Source organism: Pygocentrus nattereri, chromosome 24, assembly GCF_015220715.1.
Source record: "Pygocentrus nattereri isolate fPygNat1 chromosome 24, fPygNat1.pri, whole genome shotgun sequence".
NCBI lineage: Eukaryota > Metazoa > Chordata > Actinopteri > Characiformes > Serrasalmidae > Pygocentrus > Pygocentrus nattereri.
In genome coordinates, this window is record NC_051234.1 from 10,832,671 (window position 1) to 10,858,728 (window position 26,058).

The window sequence follows — 26,058 nt, forward strand, 5'->3', positions numbered from 1 at the left end:
ACTAACATACCACCACCACGTCAGCGTCACTGCAGTACTTAGAATGATCCACCACCCAAATAGTACCTGCTCTGTGGGGGTCCTGACCACTGAAGAATACTATGTGTGCAAAAAAATACAGCTCTGCCTTAATCACCCAAATATGTCCTGCTCTGTGGTGGTCATGCAGGGACCCCCATTTGTTAAAACAGAACTGTTTTCGCGTTCAGAGACAAATAAGCCCATTTAAAGCTCTACTGTCCACTGCTATATACACAATAAACACGTTTCTATTATTCTAATCACAGATCTCATTAAGACTCATCGGCTTGGGGTGGTCAGTGCCCACTTTATCAGTCGAGTCCTGAAACACAAATGCAGAGAGAGCAAAACAAAGCAAAGCACACATACACAATTCCCACACTCCACCCGGCCACCCACACATACATGTGTGGGCAGATGATGAATCTTTGTTTACACTAACTCCTAATTGAAAGCAGTAATGTGCAGTTACGACTCCACTGACTAAAACTGCTTCACTCCACATTAGGCAGGCCTGGACAATACAGCCAAAAAAACCTATTAATATATCCTATATTTCAGGATTGATAGTCATCAATACTCGCTGGAGTCGCATCAAAAAAGACTGCAGATATGAGCACCGTTAACAACTTTCAAACTACTCTATGCCATCCAACCAGCACCTCATTTACATGAAGTATGCCCTAATTCATGAGGATTTTTACTTTGTGGGTGGAGTCAGTAGAATAAACAAAATCACAGTGTAAGGTCTTTAAACGAAACAGTTGAAGAATTTGCACATTTAACCACAACTTTGATGATTAAAAGGCCAATATGTGCTTTTTTTGTAAGTTCCTTGAAAGATAAAAGGCTTAGTCAGGTTTACTACAAATGTATCTGCCAAGAATACAGAAAAAAAATGCAAAAAAAATGCAGAAGGCAGAAAAAAATAAACATTTATTGTATATTAATGTAAAAAAGGTTTTATTCCAAATGAGGCAGAAAAAAGAAAATATAACTGGGTTTTCTTTGGACAGCGACAGTATAATAAGATATACACTGCACCTTTACTGATCTGCACTCAACATAGTGCGCCGGGCTGAGGGTCATTACAAACTGCTAATGCTGTCGGGAACGTGACCACGAAAAACCCACCACACTGACACACCAAGAACGTGGGTTTAACTCGTGTGACGACCTTCGGGAACCAGGAAACTGGTGCTTCCTCACTGACCGAGCTTCATTCCTGCAGTCAATCTCTCTCACTATCTGCCTCTCATCTCAACACACACAGGGGGAGGCACTTAAATCTGCACAAGTTTCAAAACTGCTGCAGAAAGAGTCGTTCAGAGTGGTTTGATGCAAAATGCTCTGTTCTACAGAAACTTACTGAGTCAGAACTGTTCAGTGGTGGTGATAGGAACCAGACGTCCACCTCTAAAAGCTCCCCTCACAGAATGTTATTACATGATATGGTTATGAATTCTCTGCCTGATGAATGACACTGTTCTGTGATAGTTGAGAAGATTAAGGCTTTAAATGTATTTAAAAAAAATATATATATATATATGGTAGAGGTTCAACTTGTGGCAAAAATAGTCCACAAAGAGAGAAAATAATTTAAATTTTTTTTTAAACAATCATCATTTAACCTAGGGGATTTCATTCACTGGTCACTTTATCAGAAACCTTGCAGCTCCTCCTTGCTGGTGTACCAGTGAACCTGCATTTATGACCCCAGGCGGACCAGCTCACTAGGTGGACCACCACAGCCAGCACTCAGTCATGGTCGCCATCATGGTGATTACAATTTAAGGGCCAATATCTTAGTAAACCACGTTTTCTTCCATTTTTTTTGTTTTTAAATAAACAAAAAGTTTACCTTGGTATATAAAACACTGTTAAAGTACAATAATATACCAGTCACTCCACAGATGAAAAATTGATGTTTTTGTGATGCTATTTATACATATCCACCATATTTTTCATGTGATCAGTGTTTCTCGATTATGGCTAAAATATGCAGTTGGAGAACAAACATGTTGCTTTAAGCTACTGTTTTGCTCCATTAAACGTCTCTGAGGTGTTTCTGGGACACAGCGTAGTTTCCATCTGTCAATACAGCTGAGTGAAGATGGCAAGAACAGCAACAATACAAGCACAAACAGCACAGAGCTTCAGCAGATATAAGACTGTAGCTTCTTCTTAATGACTTATTGAAAAAGCCCAGTTGTTAGAGCTTACGTCTGAGCTCATAAAATCAAACCAGATGACAAACTGCCTGTTAAGCATCACTGACTGCTCCAAACAGACTCAATTTAACTGGTTTACACTCTATATTCTCTTTATTACAGGATATATTCTGCCCTCAAGAGAGCAGAATGAGCAGGTCATGGAAAGCTCAGTGGCTAACAGGTTAATGGTGCAATAATAAAGGACAGATCAAGTTTAAGCCTTTAAATACTGCTGCTTAAAAACTGAGACCTACAAAGTAAAGAACACTTTACAGGCCTGTTATGAGCTTAAAATGTCCATATTTAAACCACAGCATTAAAATCCAATATAGAGCCAAGCTAAACCATCGAGCACGATGGTAACATCACTAGCTAACGCTACCATGGTGAAAATACGAGAAGCATTATGGAAGATTTCTACATCAGACGCTGCTGCGTAACAACACTTTATGGTTTTCTGCCTAGTTTTCTACGTGACTCTCACTATAAACACAAAGCGTTTAGGCTGTGAGTCATAAACAGGATCCTCCAACTAAAGCGTGAATCTTCAGCACATTCAGGTGTCTGTTCATAGATAAATTAAGCTAAAAGTATTTGAACTTCAAGTACAGCCGATATCCATGATCTGCACAGAAAAGCATACGGTGATACATTGTGATGTCATTCAACACGATAATGATCAACACTGTTATACTGCCCAGCTCTAAAGGTATGTGTTTCCAATAAGAGTAGTGAGTGGAAGCACAAGGGTGTTTCCAATAAAGTGACCAGCTAGAGGAAGTGCAAGGTGGCCGTTTCCAATAAAGTGGCCAGTTAGTGGGAGCACAAGGTGGGCGTTTCCAAAAAAAAAAGTGGCCAATAGTGGAAAAACAATAAATAAATTAATACTAATAAAGTGGCAAGCAAGGAGATCTACCGTCCTGCAGAATGTTCCCAACCCCAATCTGACCCACCTGCTCCAACTAACTTCTTCAGAAGCTCTTGACTGGCCTGATCAAACACATTAGTTTAAGATCATATTAGATGTAGGGTGTAAGTTCACTAAACTCCCGAGGAAAGCAAGATCTCCAGGAGGAGAACTGGTGACCACTGCTGTGCTGTCATGTTGCTTTCTAGCTGCCAGCAAAGTGAACTGGTCAGAACAGTTTATTAAACATTTATTAAAAGTCCTTAAACTTCTGAATTATTATGACAGTGGCAATCAGCCAACTTTCAGATCAGCTGATAAATCCAGACTCGAACAAAAGCAGCCTTTGAAGAGATCATGTATCACACTCAGCCTTCACAACGCAAACAAAACTGACAGTCTGAACCCGACTAGCTGCCTGGCTAGCAAGTTAGCCGGACAAGGAGGCTGTCGTCTGACCTCCTCAACTCGCCCCAACAGGATTTTATGACAGAAATCCACTTAAAACACCCTCACATGTAAATATACGCTAAGAAACCCCCAGCTGACAGATTTTGTGTACCCAGCGGCCAAGTGGCGAATCAAACACGAAGGTTAGCCAGGTTAGCTTGTTAGCAAGCTAACCGGCTAGCAACAACATGCCTCGCGGACCAAGTTACAAAGAATGCAAGTCTCATACGACAATGTAAAACATTCAGACGGTGTTTAAAAATAAAAACAAGACCTTAAGGACACGCTTTCTGAGCTTGAATGTCGCCTCTGAAACTCAAAACAATTAGCACGTTAGCTCATTAGCACTGGCTGCCTTAAATCAATGGGGTTTCAGCAGCGGTGAGAGAAACACCACCACGCTGCTGTTTTATGGGCTTGTTTTTAGACGCTTCTGAAACATTTCGGCTCGTTTTCGTCTCTGACAGCGGGCTAACAGCGTCCGAGTGAGGTCAGGCTCTGTAAGCTGGAACAGAACTGACGAGTGCCGGAGGTTCGGCTCCGTAAATCTGAGGTTCTGTTTTTTTTTAAAAAAAAACTCACCAGCGGCGCTTTTTTCTTCAGCATCTTCCGCCGAACCCGCCGCTGCCGCTCCGAGGAGGAGGAGGATGAAGAGGATGAGGAGGATGAGGGTGGTGATGTCACACGAGCAGGAGGAGCAGAGCGCGTGTAGTGAGAGCCGTTTGTGTTTTCACTGTTCTCCACCGTCAGTGAGGCAGGCAGGCAGGCAGGCAGGCAGGCAAGCCTCCCTCTAAACCCCTCAGCTCACACACTGACTTACAGTGCTGACAGAGCTGGGCAACTCACAGACAAAGCACACTAAAAACATGGTTCTTTAAGGGTTCCTTGGTAAAGACAATTTTTCTGTATAGAACCAGGAACACAAAGAAATATCTGAAATTATTCTCGACACTGATGGAGAATGTGTTGTATATGGTTCTATGCTACTGTATAAAGGTTTGACATCATAATTGCAGAACCCTTTTGGTATCATGTAGAACCATTTTATAAAAAAGGTTGTGCAAAAGTCTGAGTAGACTGATAAATCAATGTGATCAGTTATTAATCTCAGCATTACTGAGCTCTGCTAAAGTCTGAGTAGACTGATAAATCAATGTGATCAGTTATTAATCTCAGCATTACTGAGCTCTGCTAAAGTCTGAGTAGACTGATAAATCAATGTGATCAGTTATTAATCTCAGCATTACTGAGCTCTGCTAAAGTCTGAGTAGACTGATAAATCAATGTGATCGGTTATTAATCTCAGCATTACTGAGCTCTGCTAAAGTCTGAGTAGACTGATAAATCAATGTGATCAGTTATTAATCTCAGCATTACTGAGCTCTGCTAAAGTCTGAGTAGACTGATAAATCAATGTGATCGGTTATTAATCTCAGCATTACTGAGCTCTGCTAAAGCCTGAGTAGACTGATAAATCAATGTGATCGGTTATTAATCTCAGCATTACTGAGCTCTGCTAAAGTCTGAGTAGACTGATAAATCAATGTGATCGGTTATTAATCTCAGCATTACTGAGCTCTGCTAAAGTCTGAGTAGACTGATAAATATGATCGGTTAGTAATCACAGTGTTACTGGGCGGTTCACAGAGATTAATGATGGATCCCCTTGATTTATCAGTCTACTCAGGCTTTAGTAGGAATTTTAGTGTTTGTAAAGAAGCTGTTGATTTCTTGAGAGTTTGACTAAGAAACATGTTTGCCACATGCCGTGCTAATGGTTTTCTTTTTTTATTTAGTGGATATGGGATAAAAAAGGGAGACACTGGGACTAATTCCACCTGGAGTAGCATCATACAGAAATGCATTTATTTATATATAACATTACTGTACAAATGCAATAAAAGAAAGAAAAAGCTGATTTTAGTGCAGTAACCCAGTGTCACCTAAATATTCTGCTCTTACAGAGTTCAGTAAATACATTACTGCTTGATGCCGATATGTTTTAAGCAAATGCTGATATACGATTCTGATAACTACTACTACTGAGATGGCACAGGATCTCTATTTTCTGATAGCAATATTGAATACCAACGTAAATGCTGAAACTGTTTTGCTAAAATCGGCCTCCTGCTGATAGTAGGTACTGATATCAGCTGTAATATTGTACTACACTGTCTGAAATAAAGGTTCTGCGCAGGTACATTTTTTGTTCATCCAGGTAAAACGATGTAAAAGTTCCCTCAAAAAAGGTACACTAGTGGTTTTAGGGTCTGTGAACCTTAAATAAGTTTTTCCCGGTGAAAAGTTTGTATTTGTTCCTTTTCATAACCGAGGATTGTAAAAAGGGACAGTAAAATAAAAAGCCTGGAGACGAGGCGGGGTGTATGGAATCAGTACAGCTTAGAAAATATCATTTCAGTGGATTATTGTACAGTTATGTTCCCTGACTAAAGGTACTGCGATGGAGCCTTGGGGGAACAGGAGGGGGGGGGCTGCCCCAGTGCCAGTTTAGTACCTTTGAGAGTGCACCACCACCACCACAAATAATAATGATAAAGAAATAATAATGAGAAGAAGATGACCGCTTATCATGCCAAGCAGAACAGTAATGAAGGAAAATGTCTAGGGATTCATACAAACAGCAGAATAAACTCCCTCTCCCTTCTGCTTTCATTGATTTTGCTTGATCTGTAGGCCTCATTACGCTAGAAGAGTGGACCAGCACAGCTACCAGATGATGCCAAATCAAGGGAAGTAGACAGAAAAGGAACGTTTTATTCAGCTATTGAGTCATAACCCAGATCAATTTCCCAAAAGTGGTGCTGGGGGAAACCCTGCTCTGGCTGTTTAACTGCCTTCCTGCTCCCACATTTCCCAACCCAACCATTGAGCTCCTTAAGAAGTCCTGACTGCGCTGAAGCAGGTGAGTCAAAACAGAAAAGCACTAAAATGTGCAGGACAGCGGGCCTGCAGGACCAGGACTGGGCCAGATGAAGGAAAGGACTCTAAAAATGAAACGGATCAGGTTTAAATGCAGCGCTGTCGCCCCCTCCTGGAGGACTTAAACACGGCAAGTAAGTTTGGTTACCAATGACAACAATCATCAAACAAACAGCACGGAAAACACAGGAGGGCAAGAAACTTCAGCACCTCCGAGCTGTCTTTAAAACACACGGTTATATCTTATCTCAGCGTGAGAATTCCAACAATTCCAACTTCTGCTACGCAAACTGTGTTTAGAGGAAACTTTCATGAGTAGGACTACAACTGACTGCAGTAATGCAAAAAATAGAAAGTTAATCAACCTGAAAATGAGTTCAGCTCTGTCCTCACTGAAGAAAAACAGACGAGCTCCTCTAATACCAGGAGGACACAAGCAGAGGTGAGCTCACTTTTTACGCAGATATTTCTATATATATAAAAAAACAACCTTAATATGAATAAGCTTATTTTTTCCCTTTCTGCGACAGGGAAAGGCAGATCTATACAGAAAGACCTTATGCAGGTGGGACCTCCTTTCACCTTCCTTCTTCACTTTCTTTAAAGAGAAGTATATAAACCGGCTGAAAAGGTTCTGTAGAAATGAGCCGTTATACTCCAGCAGGCCGGATTTATTACTAAAGCATGAGAGCAAAGCAAAAAGATCCATTATTTTAAATTAAACTCTAAATCTAATTCTGTCTCTCCGCTGGTTTAGATGAAGCTGCGCTGCTTACAGAGTTTTTCCCTCAGGCTCAGACAGGACCAGAGGACAAGGACAGCCTTGCCTCTCTGAGGTCAAAGGTCATGCAGAAGAGGACTCCCAAAGAAGGTGACCAAAAACATCATAAAACAACAACGTTTAGGGTCTTATGAATTCTTAAAGGGTCAATAGTCTACCCTTTTCCTCCCCTGTGAGGCCCACTTATGACCATATTTGTACCAAAAATGATATTCATTCTTACATCACCATTTTTAAACCTCTCTTTATCCCTCCGAACTAAACAGGCCGTTTTTTTTACTGTACATTTAATGTGTAAACAAGCCCCGTTCTTATTGGCTGCCCTGAATAAGCAGCATGGGCTTAACACTGCTTATGACCTCAGTATGAGTAGGCAGGTCTAAACTGCTGTAGGCTGAGCTGGTGTATATGGAAATGGATTTGAATTAATGACATCACAAAAAACGGTGAATTCACAAGTTTTTGGAAAAATGGATTCTATGGACTGGAAAGCAAATGGTATGTTTAACAATGTTTATGTACCACATTAAGGGAGGAAAGTCCAGTTTCGCATGATATGGGCTCTTTATAGGGACATTACACCAATGTTTCAAAATTTCTCCATAATTAAATGGTTTAGATATAAACAGAGCGGTTTGGTGCGAAATGCTCTGTTCTAGAGAAACGTACCAAGTTTCACAGTGGTGGTGTGACAGGAACCAGACATCCACCTTTAAAGCTCCTCACACAAAGTTACATGAAATGGTTATGAATTCACTGCCTGATGTCCGAGAGGTTGTTTCAGAATGTTTTGGCCTAAAACACATATGCTTTAAATCCATGGTGGAGAGATACAGGCAGGGTGTTGTGAGGCAAAATAGTCCCCGTAAAAAAACATTAATTTGATTTATTAGCATTTTCCCAACATCAACATTCCATACAAACTCAAAAGACTCGTGTAGGTTAACTGGTGGTTTTGGATAGTAAATAAAATATCTGTGTTTGTGTTGTTGTCATGGCGACCCCTGGTTCCCATCACCACCACTGTAAAGACATCTGAACCATTTCACACCAAACCACTCTGAATGACTTTAGATCTCACAAATTCAGTTCTGCCAAAATTTTGAAAGAAGTGTCCTTTACTGGCTGAGAAAGGGTAGAGGCGTGTTGATCCTGGAGTCTTCTGCGGAAGCAGCTGGAATGTATTTTGAGGGAGTGTTTCTTTAATGTGATTAAAATGCTTTCATTTTATCTTTGCTTGTCACAGTTTAATGGCCTGTGTTCTCATTAGTGCCGCAGGTTCTCACGTCGCCCAATTTCGGAAACGATAACGCCGCATCGCTCTGCGCTGAAACGAAAAGCTAAAAATGCAGAAAGACAGGACTGGGGGCTCATTAAAACCGTTTCTCTTCATTCCAATTCACAGGCTGAGCTATTTATATATATAATATATATATATATATAGACATGCATGACCGCAACAAAGAAAAGGCTTTAGCACTGGAGCTACGAGGCTAATGTAGCTAAAAAGTAATAGAAGCTAATGTTGTTAGCTGCTATGTTAGCATAGTGCTAACTGCATGTTTACATCATGCAACGTTACAGTAGACACACCAGTCATGCATGACATTATGAGCACGTCCTTGTTTCTATGCTTATTGTCCATTTTATCAGCTCCGCTTACTGTATAGCTGCACTTTGTAGTTCTACAGTTACAGACTGTGGTCCATCTGTTTCTCTGATCCTTTGTTACCCTGTTCTTCAGTGGTCAGCACCCCTATAGACCCTCAGAGAGCAGGTACTATTTGGGTGGTGGATTATTCTCAGCGCTGAAGTAACACTGACGTGGTGATTTTGTGTTAGTGTGTTGCACTGGTAAGAGTGGATCAGACACAGCAGTGATGCTGGAGCCTGATCGCTGTATGTAAATGAGCTTTGTTTAGATTGAGGCACAATATAATAAGTCAGCCATTCAACAAAATCAAAAAACACAACAGAACAGTCCTTGCTGTCCTGGCTAACTCTCCTAATAACCTCAGGACTGAAAAGTTTATAAACCTTTTGTTCATCAATCAAGCATTTTTTAAAAAGTGAGAAAAACTAAGTTTTCCAGGACATGGACCTTTTAATAGAGGCATACAGAGCTTTGTTTATGACTCATATTTGGCACATAAAACTTTATCCTAAAGTGTTTCACATTCACTATTCAGTTAATTTAACTCATTCATGTCAAGCCAAATTTAGTATGATGAAAAATGCACCAGAACTTGGTCTGCAGTGATGGAGTTTTGTATTGTTATGCGATGAATAAACATCTATCAGCACCCTTTTAAATCTTTCTGATTTCTGATTATTCTGTACACTTATACACAATCACATTGGGACTGTGGGATAGTGTAGTGGTTAACACCTCTGCCTTCTACACTGTAGACTGGGGTTCAATCCTCACCTGGGCAAACACCCTACACTATACAAATAAGAGTCCTTGGGCAAGACTCCTAACACTACCTTGGCCTGCCTATGTAAAATGATCAAATTGTAAGTCGCTCTGGACAAGAGCGTCAGCCAAATGCCGTAAATGTAAAAATGTAAATGACTTTATACAGTTTTGGTAAAAAAATCTGCAACCAAAAGACAAATTTAGGAAAAGTTGGTGAAAAACTCAGAATTCTGCTCAAGCTCAAGGAACAAACGAAGCAAATGAGATTCACACTTTCAGATGTGGAAGTTAACAGGCTAAGCTAAAATGTCTTGTTTGAATGATCCAGGCTGCCCTCCCAGTGATTTTGAGCTGATGTCCAGCATGGTGCAGAAACTGGGTCAGTTAGAGAGAAAGGTCAAGGCTCAGGCGGTGGACATAAACAGCAAGGTGAGGAGCTTCGCATTCAGAAAAAAAAAAAAAAAAAAAGACACGCTGATGAAAAGCACAATCTTAAATGGCCTCCTACTCCCTACATAGTGCACTACATAGCCCATAAAACAAGGGCTCCTGTACTAAACAGTGCATAATGTGTCTGACAAAGATTCATGTGCGACTCAGCCACAGTGCAAAACTCCATACTGGACAAATAGTCCACTGTGTTTAGGGCATAAGCTCAAATTTCATCTCTCACATAGTGCACTATGTAGGGAGTAGGGAGCAATTTAAGATTCAGCCACACTTCTCATTTCTCAAAGTCACAAGCAGGTTCTAACCAATTACTCAGCAGGTCATTTAAAATAGTCCTCCTGCTGAGTAGAAAGAAAAAACTTGTTTTACACCATCTGTGTTCACTTAACACAGTAGAAGTGCATTAGTTAAGTGTTTTGCAGTTGCACTGTAGTATTTATACAGCACATTCCTACAGTTATTATAAAAATTCACAAGATTTTTAAAGTTATAAATTACAATAAAAACACCAAAAAGGCCATTTCATCATCAATCTTATATTCTGTTCACACGATAGTGAACAAAATTTCAATAAGTGTTGTTGCTATGGTTGCATTTCTGTGCACTTTCATGTTTATTTTTACTCTGTCATAAGGCAAGACGAATAGCAGTTCTGGAAGAAAAACTTAAGCTACTGCAAGGTAACATCACTTTAATAATAAATATTAAGTCGCAGAATATAATACATAGTATTGTGTGAACATTTGGGCAAATTTCATGTTTGATTTTCTAAGTGAAAATGAGCCAAGACATCCTCTATAGGGAACACAGTTCTGCAGATTAATACACAATTACTGTTTATTTTCTGAATGTAACAAACAAAGAATAAATAACTTCATGTGGCCTTTGCAAAAGTTATAGCACATTGTGTTTTTCCATTTTCAGTATGGTACGCTCTTTCAAATACATAATAATAAATGATCTTTCAAAATTTCTGTATAATTAAAACATTAAAATGTGTACGAAGTCCTTCAGAGAGGCTTGGTGTGAAACGCTCTGTTCTAGAAAAGAAAAAAAAACGAGTCAGAATTGTTCACAGTGGTGGTGATGGGAACCACTTCTAAAAAGCTCCCTCACACAAAGTTACATGAAATGGTTATGAATTCACTGCCTGATGTCTGAGACATTGTTTTGAAAAAGGTCTAAAAATGTATTTATAACCCATTCATGCAGAGCTTACATACATCATATTTCCAAAAGTATTTGCTCGTCTGCCTTCACACACATGTATGAACTTGAATGGCATCCCACTCTTAATATGATGTCGTCCCACCCTTTGCAGCTATAACAGTTTCAGCTCTTCTGGGAAAGGCTGTCCACAAGGGTTAGGAGTGTGTTTATGAGAATTTTTGACCATTCTTCCAGAGGCATGTGTGAGGTCAGACACTGATGCTGGACGAGAAGGCCTGGCTCACAGTCTCCGCTCTAACTCATCCCAAAGGTGTTCTGTCAGGTTGAGCTCAAGGCCTCTATGCAGAGGAGTCAAGTTCTTCCACACCAAACTTGCTCATCCATGTCTTTACGGGCCTTGCTTTCGTGGACTGATGCGCAGTCAGGTTGGAACAGGAAGGGGCCGTCCCCAAACTGTTCCCACAAAGTTGGGAGCATGAAATTGTCCAAAGTCTCTTGGTCTGCTGAAGCATTAAGAGTTCCTTTCACTGGAACTAAGGGGCCGAGCCCAACTCCTGAGAAACCACCCCACACCATAACCAACCGCCCCCCTCCCCCCCACCATAACCCCCAACACCAAACTTTACAATAATCACAACGCAGTCAGATAAGTACCGTTCTCCTGGCAACCACCAATCCCAGACTCATGCATTGGATTGCCAGACGGAGAAGGGTGATTGGTCACTCCAGAGAACACGTCTCCACTGCTCTAGAGTCCAGTGGCGGTGCTTTATACCACTGCATTCAATGCTTTGCATTGCACTTGGTTATTCCATGAAGCTCTCTATGCCGTTTTTGAGCTGATTTGAAGACCACATGAAGTTTGGAGGTCTGTAGCGATTGAATCTGCAGAAAGTTGGCGATCTCTGCGCGCTATGCACCTCAGCATCCGCTGACCCCGCTCTGTCATTTTACATGGCAGTCGTTCCCAATCGCTTCCACTTTGGTATAATACCACTGACAGTTGACTGTGGAATATTTAGTAGTGAAGAAATTTCAGGACTGGACTTGTAGCACAGGTGGCGTCCGATCACGGTACCATGCTGGAATTCACTGAGCTCCTGAGAGTGACCCATTCCTTCACTAGTACTTGTAGAAGCAGTCTGCAGGCCTAGGTGCTTGGTTTTATACACCCATGGCCATGGGAGTGATTGGAACACCTGAATTCAATGATTTGGATGGGTGAGTGAACACTTTTGGCAATATAGTGTAAAAAAAAAAAAAAAAAAAAAAAAAAAAAAAACCTCAATCAGGGTTGCTAAAGCCTGAGTAGACTGATAAATAGATGTGATTATCAGTTATTAATCTAAGTTCTTCTGAAGGATGACTGAACTCAACAGTGCACGTCTTCACGAGTGATAAGGTCAGCGTTGGTGTGGTGCAGGATTCGTGCATGCGATCCGTGACAATTACATGCATACCTTTAGCTGAAAATCATATACAGTATCTACTCACTTTATAGTCAAATTTCCATGATTTTGTTATTGGGATATGGCAAATTGTTGACTTTGGTCAGGGGATGAGAGCCAAAATAACACTGAGAATTTTGTATTCAGTGAATTTTTCATGAAACGTGATGAGAAGAAATACACAAACAACTACCAACCAGCAACAGCAAAGAGCATGAAATAAAATTATAGCAGTGGTTTGGCATCATTTTTGGTTTAAAAAGGGAGTTTTTCCACCAGGTACTTTATCAGTATGTATTCTGAATACATTACTTTATGGAATACTTTACTGAATACATTGAGGACAGTCTATTTAGTATTCAGTTAACATTACTTTTTCAAAGTATTCTGCCCGACCCTGCTCAGAAGACATGTGTAGGTCCACAAGTGGTTTTTTTCCCCCTTTAAAGTTCTCTGTAGAGGATGTGTTAACTTATATTCACTCAACAACATCTTCAATTTGCCCTTAGCTGTTGAAACTTTTGCATTTAACTGTAAGGATTAGTACTTATTCACTTTTATACTTAAAGTATATGTACATTACATGAAGCTTCTAACTGACATAGTTCATATGTTGCTCTGTTGTATGTATCTAGCACTAATATAAAGAAATACACCGTTCAGGACTTACTTGCTGTAGCAGAAATGAATTGGAGGTTGTTATATGCATGATGGCAGAAGAGAACGTAGGCAAGCAGAGGTGGAAATACTGGAAACCCTAGAACAGGGAAACTGTTCTAGAGTAAAGACACGTAGCCAAGAGTTGTGAGAACACAGAGCTGAGCCAAACAGGCCTTAATCAGAACATACAGGGAGCAGGTGAAGCTGAGGTGGTGGAGTTAGAGCTGAACCAATCAGAAGCAGAGGGGTGGAGACTTATATTTGCATAATAAGAGTTCAGAAAATCATAACATGACTGATATCCTGCTAGCAGATCAAAATAACAGCATAGTAGGCCATACACTGTTGCAGCACCTAGTGGTCACTAGACCAATTACATTATAAGATCAGTGCAGCCCAGGCAATAACCTAGCCAGAGAGTAAATCTTCGTATACACTTTTTAATTCAGCTGATAGCTAAAAGGGTGGGTCATGCCAACAGAGCTGAAGTTTAAACTTGGATTAAATCAAGGTTGATCCAGTTATCAGCAAACTAGGTTAAAAATAATCAGGATTACATTTAAACCATCATTTTAACTACAGTTTTAGTTTCACAGTAAATGTAGATTCAATTTATCCTGTTGCTCCTGATCTTTGAACTCACATTTAAACATTTTAACTCTGATTGAGGTTTAAATTTACAAATTTTCTGCAGGGTTCATGGAAACTCACAAAATATATACAGTTGTGTGCAAATATAATGCACAATTACTGTGTATTTGCTGAGCATAACATAAAAAACAAGTTGACCAATACGTTATGGCACATAACATGGGAGTGACATCTCATTCTTAATCCATAGGGTTTAATATGATGTCGGCCCACCCTTTGCAGCTATAACAGCTTCAACTCTACTGGGAAGGCTTTCCGCAAGATTTAGGAGTGTGTTCATGGGAATTTTTGACCTTCTTCCAGAAGCGCATTTGTGAGGTCAGACACTGATGTTGGATGAGAAGGCCTGGCTCACAGTCTCCGCTCTAATTCACCCCAAAGGTGTTCTATTGGGTTGAGGTCAGGACTCTGTGCAGGCCAGTCAAAACCCAGACTCATACATCAGATTGCCAGACGGAGAAGGGTGATTTGTCAATCCAGAGAACACGTCTCTACTGCTCTAGAGTCCACTTTACACCACTGCATTCGACGCTTTGCTTTGTGCTTGGTGATGTAAGGCTTGGATGCAGCTACTCAGCCATGGAAACCCATTCCATGAAGCTCTCTATGCTGTTCTTGAGCTAATCTGAAGGCCACATGAAGTTTGGAGGTCTGTAGTGATTGACTGCAGAAAGTTGGATACCTCTGTGCATTATGCACCTCAGCAGCCGCTGATCCTAGTCTGCCATTTTACGTGTGTGTGTCTATGTGTGTGTATATGTGTGTATATATATATATATATATATATATATATATACACACACACGTATGTGTATAAAAGCAACAAAAATTTAAATACAGTTTTGTTCTGATTATATCTATATATATCAGAACAAAACCGTATTTACATTTGCGTTGTTTTTCAGTTTTTGACATAATTTGAAAATGTCTGTAGATCTTTACATTGTGTGTAAATTTCATGATGAACGGGCCAAAAGAAACGACCCAAAATGACTTTCCAAAATGAGGAAAATGTCTGGTTCCATTGACTTACATTGAAAATAAAGTATTTTTTTTCCTTCTCCTGAAAAGTTACTGTTTTGGAGATATGAGGATTTATTCCAACAACAGCGATATACATATATAGTGTGTACTGAATTGTGTTTTTAGTGTGTTTTCTGTAGAGGATGTGTTACGTCTCACTTCCTGCTCTTTTCTTTGAATTTATACTTCTTATAAATACCAAATCTAACAAAACTGATTTCTCCTGTACAGTCGTAAACAAAACAGAAGGCGAGAAGTGCGAGGAAGAAGGACTGGCTGAAAAGTGCCGCCGACTTCAGAACCAAGTGTGGGAAATGGAGGTGAGAGTCGTCAGTTTTGCTGAGGAAGCTGAGAAAGTGCTGCATTCTTAAAAACCACCGAAAGGCAATGAGGTCTCTTTTAAAAGGGCCCATATCATTAAAAATGGACTTTTCACACTAAAGTTATAAGAACTATTTCAGTCTGGACACTTTTTTTGAATAAGGCACCAATACTGGGCAGCCTGTCAGAGTAGACCTCATTTACATGTCAGTCTTAAATGCACAGTTACAGCAACAGTTTAAGTGCTAAAGAGAGGTTGGAAAATGGGCATGTAGAAATGAACTGATTGCTTTGATGCACAAACCACACAAATATTATAAAGCTAAAAGGAAAGAGCGTGTCACTGTTTTCTGTCTGGCTGTCTGTTATTCTCTAATTAATGATAGTTATTATAGTGTCTGTTCACTTTTGCGCTGATGTCACTTATTCTCTTGTTTGCGACAGCTCTATTTAAGGGAAACTCCAGCCAAAATGAAAAATGTAACCATCCCTACATCTGTTGTAACCACGCTCGCTTGCATTTTGAAGCAGTGCAGCGGGGCGTACAATCTTTTTGTCTTAGCGGGCCAAAGCGCAATTTTTGTGGTGGGCTGAGTTTGTTAGTATTGTTAGCCTTACAGATTCAGTTCTAAACTAAATTAGCAATTATTGAGCTCCAAACGTGTCTTGGCTGTTCAGTTACATCAGTAGTATTTTGGAAAATGGGTGGGAACTGATGAAAAACCAGTTCACCAGAAGCCGAATATCATGTGTATTTATTACCGGTAAGGACTGGGTGACATCACAGAGATTTGCAATGGTTGTATGATATATTTACATAAAACATGCAGGGGATTGTAGTGAGAGAATGGTGCTGGTTGACACAGAGGGGTATATTGTGAATTCTGCAAAGTGCAGCACACGGTTCAACGTCAGTGCAAAATTTTGGGACAGTCTATTCAACATAAATGATGAACTAACCTAACTTTGTGTAAATAGAGCACAATATAGAAATATGTCCACATATGCAGTCGTGACTGACGCAGCTTTTTTTCTGAATTTCTACAAACACCATTTCATTTTATAGTAAATTAGTTTGGGCTGGTTTATGTTTATGAACAGAGGCCTCAGATCAACATAGTAAAGGAGCTCATCTGTGATCCTGAGTTTAAAGCCAGTTTTTATTAAACTTAAACTTGTAACTAAGTTGTAAATAAATCTTAAACTGAAACTTTGCTTGTTTGTAAAAGTGATTTCAGAGCCACTCGGTTCTCCCTGATGGAAACTGTTTGCCTTCAGTGTTTTGTGCTTATGATCATTTTAATAGACGTCAGCGTCACTAATTAATGATGTTCTATTAAAAGACTGGTTTACCAAGAGAGACGCTGGAGGACTTTCACCTGAAATGAGTTCATGAAGTGAGTCTTATTATAAAAATGATAACAGGACATCAGAGCCATAATTAATATTTCAGTACTTTTACTTTTGATACTTAAGTACATTTGTAGGCAAATTCTTTTGTACTTTTACTCAAGTGGAGGTCTAAAAGGAGGAACTTCTACTTTTACTGGAGTAATATTTTGCCTTGGGGGTCTCTACTTTAACTCAAGTACATGGTTTGTGTATTTCGTCAAGCACTGGCTGACAGATATGATACTGCAGTTTATATTATTACAAAACAAGACAAATAACATATTAAACTCTAGCTTTAGGCCGAGATGCTGCTTTAAATGGAGCACAGTGATTTAGAGGGAATGTTTTTGCTCTGCACTCAAAACCTGTCTGTGATTAAATGGCATGATAATAATTGTTTGGCTTTGATATGAAGGGTTTTTGGTTTTACTCAGAGGTTTCTGAATGACTATGGAATGAGTTGGGTTGGAGACGGTGAGGATCACGACCTGACAGATGAAGCACAGCTAGCAGACTCAGCACACCCACTGTGGAAACCAGGTATCAGAGAATATTCAAGCTCCCAGGTTACATTAATACACTGCTCAAAAAAAATAAAGGGAACACTTAAACAACACAATATAACTCCAAGTAAATCAAACTTCTGTGAAATCAAACTGTCCACTTAGGAAGCAACACTGGTTGACAATCAATTTCACAAGCTGTTGCGAAGCTGTGGCAAGAAGGTTTGCTGTGTCTGTCAGCATAGTGTCCAGAGGCTGGATGCGCTACCAGGAGACAGGCCAGTACACCAGGAGATGTGGAGGAGGCCGTAGGAGGGCAACAACCCAGCAGCAGGACCGCTACCTCCGCCTTTGTGCAAGGAGGAACAGGAGGACCACTGCCAGAGTCCTGCAAAATGACCTCCAGCAGGCCACAAATGTGCATGTGTCTGCACAAACGGTTAGAAACCGACTCCATGAGGATGGTATGAGGGCCTGACGTCCACAGATGGGGGTTGTGCTCACAGCCCAACACCGTGCAGGACACTTGGCATTTGCCAGAGAACACCAGGATTGGCAAATTCGCCACTGGCACCCTGTGCTCTTCACAGATGAAAGCAGGTTCACACTGAGCACATGTGACAGACATGACAGAGTCTGGAGATGCCGTGGAGAGCAATCTGCTGCCTGCAACATCCTTCAGCATGACCGGTTTGGCAGTGGGTCAGTAATGGTGTGGGGTGGCATTTCTTTGGAGGGCCGCACAGCCCTCCATGTGCTCGCCAGAGGTAGCCTGACTGCCATTAGGTACCGAGATGAGATCCTCAGACCCCTTGTGAGACCATATGCTGGTGCGGTTGGCCCTGGGTTCCTCCTAATGCAGGACAATGCTAGAGCTTATGTGGCTGGAGTGTGTCAGCAGTTCCTGCAAGATGAAGGCATTGAAGCTATGGACTGGCCCGCCCGTTCCCCAGACCTGAATCTGATTGAGCACATCTGGGACATCATGTCTTGCTCCATCCACCAACGCCACGTTGCACCACAGACTGTCCAGCAGTTGGTGGATGCTTTAGTCCAGGTCTGGGAGGAGATCCCTCAGGAGACCATCCTCCACCTCATCAGGAGCATGCCCAGGCATAGTAGGGAGGACATACAGCCTGTAGTGTGTTTTTCCACTTTAATTTTGTGTGTGACTCCAAATCCAGGCCTCCATTGGTTAAGTTTGATTTCCATTGATGATTTTTTGTGATTTTGTTGTCAGCACATTCAACTTTGTACAGAATGAAGTATTCAATGAGAATATTTCATTCATTCAGATCAAGGATGTGTTCCCTTTATTTTTTTGAGCAGTGTATAACAAACAGTAAGACAAGAGGAATTAATGAGACTTACAAGACGATTTGATAACATACAATGTGCAATAAATAAAACATTAGGGAACCCACAAGGTCTTGAGTCCTAGTTGGAGTTTTAGTTGGAAACAAGTGGGTTGCTTTCATGAAATATTCAATGAAAACGCATCCAATCAAAATTGTTTTCTTTGGGGCATCTAGGTAGATACAGCTGGGCAAACTCCCATTGTTTATGACTTCAGGAGCTGGACTGAAGGCCTTACACATTAGATTAACTACCAACGTAATATCGAAGTGACAGAAGAATCAACCAGTCATGCTCTGATTTACAATGACCAATTTCTTGTGAAACAAACATCTCACTGACTGTGTATATAAGTGGTCGAAGCAGGTTCTGGTTAGTTGTTAGGAATGTTAAACAGCGGCAGCAGCTCTATGTTAGAACTCTTTACTGAAAGAGTCACCATAAAAATGATACATACAAGCTCAGAAGAAGGTGCCCTGCTTGGCATCCCAGTCCAGATATCACAGTTCGCAGGGTGGTGTGGCGATAACACAGCAAAAATGGCCATGGAGACAACCTTGATCGGGCCCAGGCAGAGTCAACAATCAGCAGATCCAGGGAAGTGGGGGGAGGGGTAAAAGAGCATCTCGCAGCAGTGTTCTTCTGGGGGATATGTGATGTACCAGCCAAGGCCAAGGCCTGCGCTGATACGGGAGCCGAAAGCAGATAAGAAAGTGGTTGCAGGCTTCAAGCGAGTAACCGTATTTTTTACGGTAGCTCACCAAGTCCATTATGGTCACTCCAATGATCCATTATCCTTTGCAAAGCCGCTCTGTGTATACCGGTGACGCTGAAGACCCCGCTGTGTCCACTCACTAAGACATCATCCAGCTTTAAAGAAGGTTCTTATTCACTTTACTGCTGGATGCGCACCCAGGGAACACTGGCATGGCCAAACAAAATGGATGAGCTGATGTTCTTGCAGCTTAGTTAAGCTTTCGCTTGGTGGTTAGCTTTCTCACTGTAGCTTTCTCTGAGGGGCGATCAATATTAACCTACTTGGAATAAAAACACATATTTAGGTTCACTCGTGTTACAATGACACACACTGTCTGTGTCAGGTGTGTAGCGGCCTTGAGGGTAACCACCAGTTGTTTTCAGAACGTATTGACAATGCTCTATTCTTTTGAGGATAAATAACTGTCTTAGAGTCTGAAAGTAAGAGAAAAACCTTAGTTAAGTTTGACTTAAGTCCTATAATTTTCACATTTTACCTCTTTACAGGAGCTTCGGTGGTCAGGAGGTTCTCCATGAACTTTGACCTGGTTCTGCAGAACATTATCGACCTGAACATCCTGGCCGGTGAAGGTCAGTCCTATGTGACATCGGTTCCTGGAGGAGCCAAACTGACCCAGCAGAATCCGGTTCCTCTGTGGCTCTACAAGAACGGCATTGTGATGTTCAACGGCCCTTTCCGTTCCTACCACGACCCCAGCACTCAGGTGTATCATATTTAATTGATTTATTTTTCATTATTTATTTAAGCATAGAACACAAGAGGGAGTGTGTTATTACGAAACAACTCACCTTCGGCTTGTGCCTGCAACCAAATCATAGCCGTGATGTTATTGGCGACAACACAATTCTTGAGTGTTCTATTGCTTTTATACAACATTTAAATAAAGTAAGAAATTAATAAACTGGGCCGTGAACTTGGCGTTTAGTATGATTTAATGTTCATAGTTCCTTCCACCAAATTATAGTTCCTTAACAAGCAGCTTGTAGCTACGTCAGCTGGCAGTGCGTTCTTGAGCTCCTTACACTAAATTCCCTAACTGTCATCACCACTGAGCAGCTTTTTTGTTTTCTATTGCAACAGTTTTATGGCTCAGTCTGATTTGGTCAGACTCTAAAGATCAGACAACATGGTGAATGGCATTGGGTTCATTTCTGGCTGATTCCAGGTTGTTTAGCTGTTCTTCTGTCACAGCTGCCAACTGAAAAGCTGCTCAGTGGTGATGACAGTTTGGGAATTTAGTGTAGCCTCATCTTCAGAGTGTGACCAAATCGGCTGTCGGTCAAATGTGATCTTAAAAGTGTCCATTTTCTGTTTGTAGTAAAGTACGAAGTAAAACGTTCAGATGGCTTGAGCGCCTCCTGCAGCTGTCAAAGTCATTGCTTAGCAACGGGGTCTCAGCGGAGGGATAGTGTGTTTGTGAAAAACTCAATGTTATGGTGAAATAAGAAACGCTTCTCAACCAATCAGCTTGTGTGGCCAGAGCTCACTATTGTATCAGTCCTTTTTTATTTATAGAGGAAGAAGAAGCTCTAATTAAGCAGGTTGGGCATCTCAGAGTCGTGCTGACAGTTTCTCTTTTCTTTCACTCCTTGCTGAACTCCAGCGGTGCATGCAGGACCTGATGGATGGATATTACCCCTCAGAGCTGCAGGAGAAGTTTCCAGAGGGGGTCGTCTTTCAGGTGCGTCTTTATGCCTGTGATCACACTTCATTCATGAATATAATATCAGTTCATTCAGTATTTAGAGTGCCTTTATCACAGCATCACTTTCAGGGATATTTTTCCACACTTCCAAAGTTCAGTCTTAGAAGTTGGTTTTGCATTTTTTGATGATGTTTGTAATTTCATATCTATCTGCGCAGGTTTATGACAGACGGGAGGAGGAGTTCAGGGTGGGACGGGCTCCTGGGTTTCCAGGGAAAGGTCGCACAGTAGGGGGTTCAGAGCAGAAACTGCTGGACCACCGAGAGGAGGACAGATGCACACAAAGCCAGAGCCTGTTATCAGGTCAGCACCCAGCTACTGATGACCTTTACACTGAGATTGTGTTCATCAGACCAGCAGGAGTTACAGTGCTGATCTAGGATCAGTACATTTAGTTACATTTAATATGTAAAGTATGAGTGAAAAATACCTCAGATGTAGTTAATCAGCCAAGACAAAGTTTACTTCTCAGTTTTTGAGGACAAAAGTACAGCAGAAACTCAGGCTTCAGCTCAGCTGCTACTGTTTTTAGCCACGCTAATGTCCTCCAGTTCATGTTTATAGATAACATACAGTGTCAGAAACCACTTAATCATGTCTATTAGAGATACTGAACAACTCCACACTTTTATGTGAGTGTGTGATGACTTAAACATGCAGTTTAAACATTAGCACAATGCTAATTGGTGGGGTGTCTAGGTTATTTCCAGCAGTACAAGACCAGACCATTCTCTTTGAATGAGGAGAGACCAAAAGACTCCAAACTGTGAGCCAAATTACCATAAAAAAAACAGATTTAAAATAATTAATCAAATCTGACAAAAACCTCATAAATCCTTTGTAGTATTTGGCTCAATATTGCACAAAAATGTGAATGAAATGGAAATTAATGTGTTATTTTACAGTAGAAATGTTTTAGTACTTACAAAGTATGATTTTGCTCAAATTCTCCATCTTTAGCCATTCATCTTGGACTCGCTCGGGAAAATGTTACAAAGCAGAAATTATCCTCTGTTATAACCAGAGCCAGTTTAAGGAGCCACTTCCTGTTTCTACCATGATATCAAAAATGACTGTGAAACACTAGAGGGCGCCCATGAGCGAGGGCTCAATGAATGGGGTGAATGGAGGAAAAAAACCTTCGTTTTCTGTGTAAAATTGGTTAAGCATTCACAAACTATGATTTTGCTCAGTAGCTCCATAAGAACCCATTCATTCAGGAGCGTCCTCTAGCATCTGACCAACCTGGAGGACGTTATCGAGCGCCAATTCTCCGCAGTAGAAATTCTCAGATTTAAGCTTCCATTTACCAGTGTAAAACTAAAGGCACCAAACATCATGACAGGATTGAGGGTGGAAAACCGTGGTAACTTGATTTGTTTTGCCAAACTGAATTTAAAGGAACAATCTCATATGTTCAATCGCTGCTGCGTCTGATTTAAAGGCCGGAAGTTGTCCATGGAGCAGTTCATGAATAAGCTCCCAGAGAGTGTTGTGAAAGGAGGCAAAGTGATCAATATTCGCTCCTCACTGAAAGCCCACCTGCAGGTAAGACCACTACACAGTGAACACTGTGGGATTCCTTTCTACTCTAATAATAGCAGTGGGGAACCCTCAGGGCTTTCCAGGCCTTCATGTCTGCACAGATAAAATACATGTCTGAGATTTTTAGTTCAGTTTTATTTAATATAATATTGCTTGTTGTATTCAAACATTGTAATGCAAAACTGCTCTTATTTCATTGTTAAGTTTTGGTTGAAAACAGCACACACACACACACACACACACACACACACACACACACACACACACACACACACACACACACACACACACACACACACACACACTTTCTAAGCCGCTTCTCCCTCAGGGTCGCGGGGGGTGCTGGAGCCTATCCCAGCGGTCATTGGGCGGAAGGCAGGATAACTGTGGACAGGTCGCCAGTCCATCGCAGGGCAGACAGACAGACATACACAATCACACACACACACTCACACCTAAGGGCAATGTAGCACGTCCAATTGGCCTAACTGCATGTCTTTGACCTGTGGGAGGGAACCAGAGAACCCGGAGGAAACCCACGCAGACACGGGGAGAACATGCAAACTCCACACAGAGAAGACCCCGGTCACCTGGCTGGGGATGGTTGAAAACAAAAGGATTAAAATGTTGAAACACCCCAAAAAAATTGTCCCAGTCCCGCTTTGTTTTACAAGTTAAACCAAACATCACCCTAATCCTTTGAAAGTTCTAGATAACTGGCTGTGAATATGATTCGTAGTCTAAGCAGGTTCTGGCTAGTTGTTGGGAACGTTAAACAGTGGTGGCAGCTTTATGTGCAGGACTCTTTACTGAAAGAGTGACTGTAAAACTGATACATACAAGCTCAGATATATGAGCACTTCACTTCATAAAAGACATTTGGAATGACTTTTACCAGCTTCAAATGTTTCTGGTTAACCTAGAATAGGCAAAAAAAAAGAAAAATCAGCAATAGTTTAGTGCTAAGACGCTGTTAAAATCTCACAGAAGTCAGCATTATAAGTGGGATTTTTCTTCGTTTTTTCCATAACGCTAATAATCAGAGTTCACAGCTGAATAATGTGTAGTACAGGACATGGAGATTTTGTACGAGTTATTTAATTCTATCTGTCTGCAGGGTTCGGCTGGTGGAGCTCCGAGTCATTCAGTGAGCGTTATAGAAACTCCTGCTCTGCAGACTCTGAGAGAGAGGTACCCAAACTCACAGCAGCCTCTGAAACACCTCTGTAGAACAGTAGGGGTGTAAATCTCTGACCTCACAATTCAGTTCAAGTATGTTTCTTTAGGAAATGATTCAGAGATTCACAAAATTTGAAATTTCACCCTGATTCAGCTCCATTTAATTCATTAGGATATTATTCAGTGAATCATGAAATCCCAAATATCACTATGATTGGACTCAATTGCAGTTCTGTAGAAAATGATTCAGTGAATCATGAAATCTAAAATTTCACCCAAATATGCCTGAATCTGATTCTTTAAGAAATGATTCAGTGACTCACGAAATCTTAAATCTCACCATGATTTGACTTGATTACAATTCTTTAGGAGCTGATTCAATGAATCATGAAATCTCAAATTTAAATGAAATGAAATAATAATTATTTGACTCAGTTTTATTCTTTAGGAAATGAATCAGTGCATAGAGGGATCTCTAACTTCACAACGATTCACCTCAATTACAGTTCATTAGAAAATGATTCAGTACATTATGGAATCTCTAATCTTCACTACGATTCGACTCAATTACATTTCAATAGAAAATGATTCAGTACATTATGGAATCTCTAATCTTCACTACGTTTCAACTCAATTTGATTATTTAGAAATTATTCAGTGAATCATAAAATCTCCAAAATCCAATATTCAGCGCAGTTTTTTTTTAGGAAATGCTAGCCAATCATGAAATTAACCTGAACCGGTGTGTCTGCTTTAAGGTTGGAGTCCAACGAAGCTGGCTGCTCGGGGGCTGAGGTCACGACCCTGCGAGTGAAGTCTGAGGATGGAGAGAAAACGTTCATCCTGAAGATGCTTTTCTCCGACACCATCGCTCACCTGCGCCAACACCTGAACGCTCACAGGTGGAGCAGTGTTCTTTCGGTTTATATTACAGCTCAAGTGTGTTCAGTTTATGATCCTTATTAATGTTTATCACAGAGGCTCCTCCTGTCCTCCATATGACATCATCAGCGCTTTCCCTCAGCGTTGCCATAGCGATGACACCCAGACTCTCCTGGCCTGTGGTTTGACCCCAAACGCTGCCCTGCTCCTGCGGCCCCGCCCACCACAGACATCATCTACCAATCCCACATAAAGACGAATCACAGCTCAGTTAATATTTTGCTCATATTAAGGATCTGATTCACATAGTGTTAATACTATAATATACAATTATTACATTTATTATGTAAAAATAAAAGATTTATCATTTAAAGAGAAATGTCCACTTTTTTTTTTACTTTACTGTATAATTAAAGGGTTGAGATGTAAACAGGGTCGTTCAGAGTGGTTTGGTGTGAAATGCTCCGTTCTAGATAAACTTACGGAGTTATAATAATAATAATAAATTTAATTTAAAAGCGCCTTTCTCGACACTCAAGGACACTGTACAAAATGTAGGGTTTAAATATATATATATATATATAAATAAATAAATAAATAAAACATCAACAGAGAGAGTAGGCTATTTTGAACAGGTGAGTTTTAAGACTGGATTTGAAAAGAGGAAAAGAGTCAATGTTACGGATGTCAGGTGGGAGGGAGTTCCAGAGTTTGGGAGCAGAGCGGCTGAAAGCTCTGCTCCCCATGGTACTCAGACGAGCAGAAGGTACAGAGAGATGAATGGAAGAGGAGTATCTGAGCGAGCGGGTAGAAGTTGCAATTTGGAGAAGATTTGACAGATAAGGGGGGGCAAGATTATGTATGGCCTTAAATGTGTGGAGGAGAATTTTGATTTTGATCCTATATTTAACAGGGAGCCAGTGGAGCTGTTGAAGGACAGGTGTAATGTGATGGAATGAAGGAGTTAGAATTGTTCACAGTGGTGGTGATAGGAACCAGACGTCCACCTCTAAAAGCTCCCTCACAGAGTTACTACATGAAATGGTTATGAAATCTGTGCCTGATGACAGTTTTGAGAAGATTTTGGCCTTAAAATCCTTTGTGGAAGGATCCATAATACGCAGGGTGCTGTAAGGAAAAATAGTCCCTAAATAAAACGTATTATTTCAGATTTTCAACTAGTTTGCTCTGAGCTCCCTTCGTCTTACTGTGCAGTGAGTTTTTGGTTGGCAGAAGCAGATTCACTGATGAACCGATTGACCTT

The 26,058-nt window shown here is 40.8% G+C and overlaps 2 protein-coding genes across 5 annotated transcripts in view; one reads left to right on the plus strand and one right to left on the minus strand.

The window, feature by feature from the left end:
- Positions 1 to 13,617, minus strand: part of atp2c1 (ATPase secretory pathway Ca2+ transporting 1) — a 64,068-nt gene extending 50,451 nt beyond the window's left edge. Inside the window, exon 1 of one of the 2 annotated variants that reach the window (XM_017714422.2) lies at positions 13,470 to 13,617. In XM_017714422.2, coding sequence (XP_017569911.1) covers positions 13,470 to 13,508 — 39 coding nt within the window. In that variant the 5' untranslated portion in view covers positions 13,509 to 13,617. Of the gene's footprint in view, positions 1 to 4,173; positions 4,332 to 13,469 lie in introns of those variants that run through there. The other variant, XM_017714423.2, reaches the window with a different exon arrangement.
- On the plus strand, positions 6,716 to 25,167 carry ubxn11 (UBX domain protein 11). Of its 3 annotated transcripts, none has more exons than XM_017714424.2 (14): positions 6,716 to 6,973; positions 7,062 to 7,096; positions 7,289 to 7,402; positions 10,060 to 10,160; positions 10,816 to 10,861; positions 15,365 to 15,453; positions 17,281 to 17,386; positions 19,969 to 20,186; positions 21,087 to 21,164; positions 21,347 to 21,491; positions 22,633 to 22,736; positions 23,851 to 23,924; positions 24,671 to 24,814; positions 24,891 to 25,167. In XM_017714424.2, exons 1-14 carry the CDS (start codon positions 6,843 to 6,845, stop codon positions 25,045 to 25,047), a joined length of 1,542 nt encoding a protein of 513 aa, XP_017569913.2. In that variant the 5' UTR covers positions 6,716 to 6,842; the 3' UTR covers positions 25,048 to 25,167. The 3 variants fall into 3 exon arrangements, with proteins under 3 accessions (XP_017569913.2, XP_017569915.2, XP_017569914.2); XM_017714426.2 differs by having other exon boundaries at positions 7,324 to 7,402; XM_017714425.2 differs by lacking the exons at positions 10,060 to 10,160; positions 10,816 to 10,861.
- Positions 25,168 to 26,058: the final 891 nt, after the last annotated feature.

What these genes read in the sequence shown, in the direction of transcription:
- ubxn11 (XM_017714424.2), top strand. Translation starts at nt 6,843, where the DNA reads ATGAGTAGGACTACAACTGACTGCAGTAATGCAAAAAATAGAAAGTTA. An exon ending in ACCAAGTGTGGGAAATGGAG is followed by an intron (nt 15,454 to 17,280) that starts GTGAGAGTCGTC and finishes GGTTTTACTCAG; the next exon opens with AGGTTTCTGAATGACTATGG. An exon ending in ACCACGACCCCAGCACTCAG is followed by an intron (nt 20,187 to 21,086) that starts GTGTATCATATT and finishes GCTGAACTCCAG; the next exon opens with CGGTGCATGCAGGACCTGAT.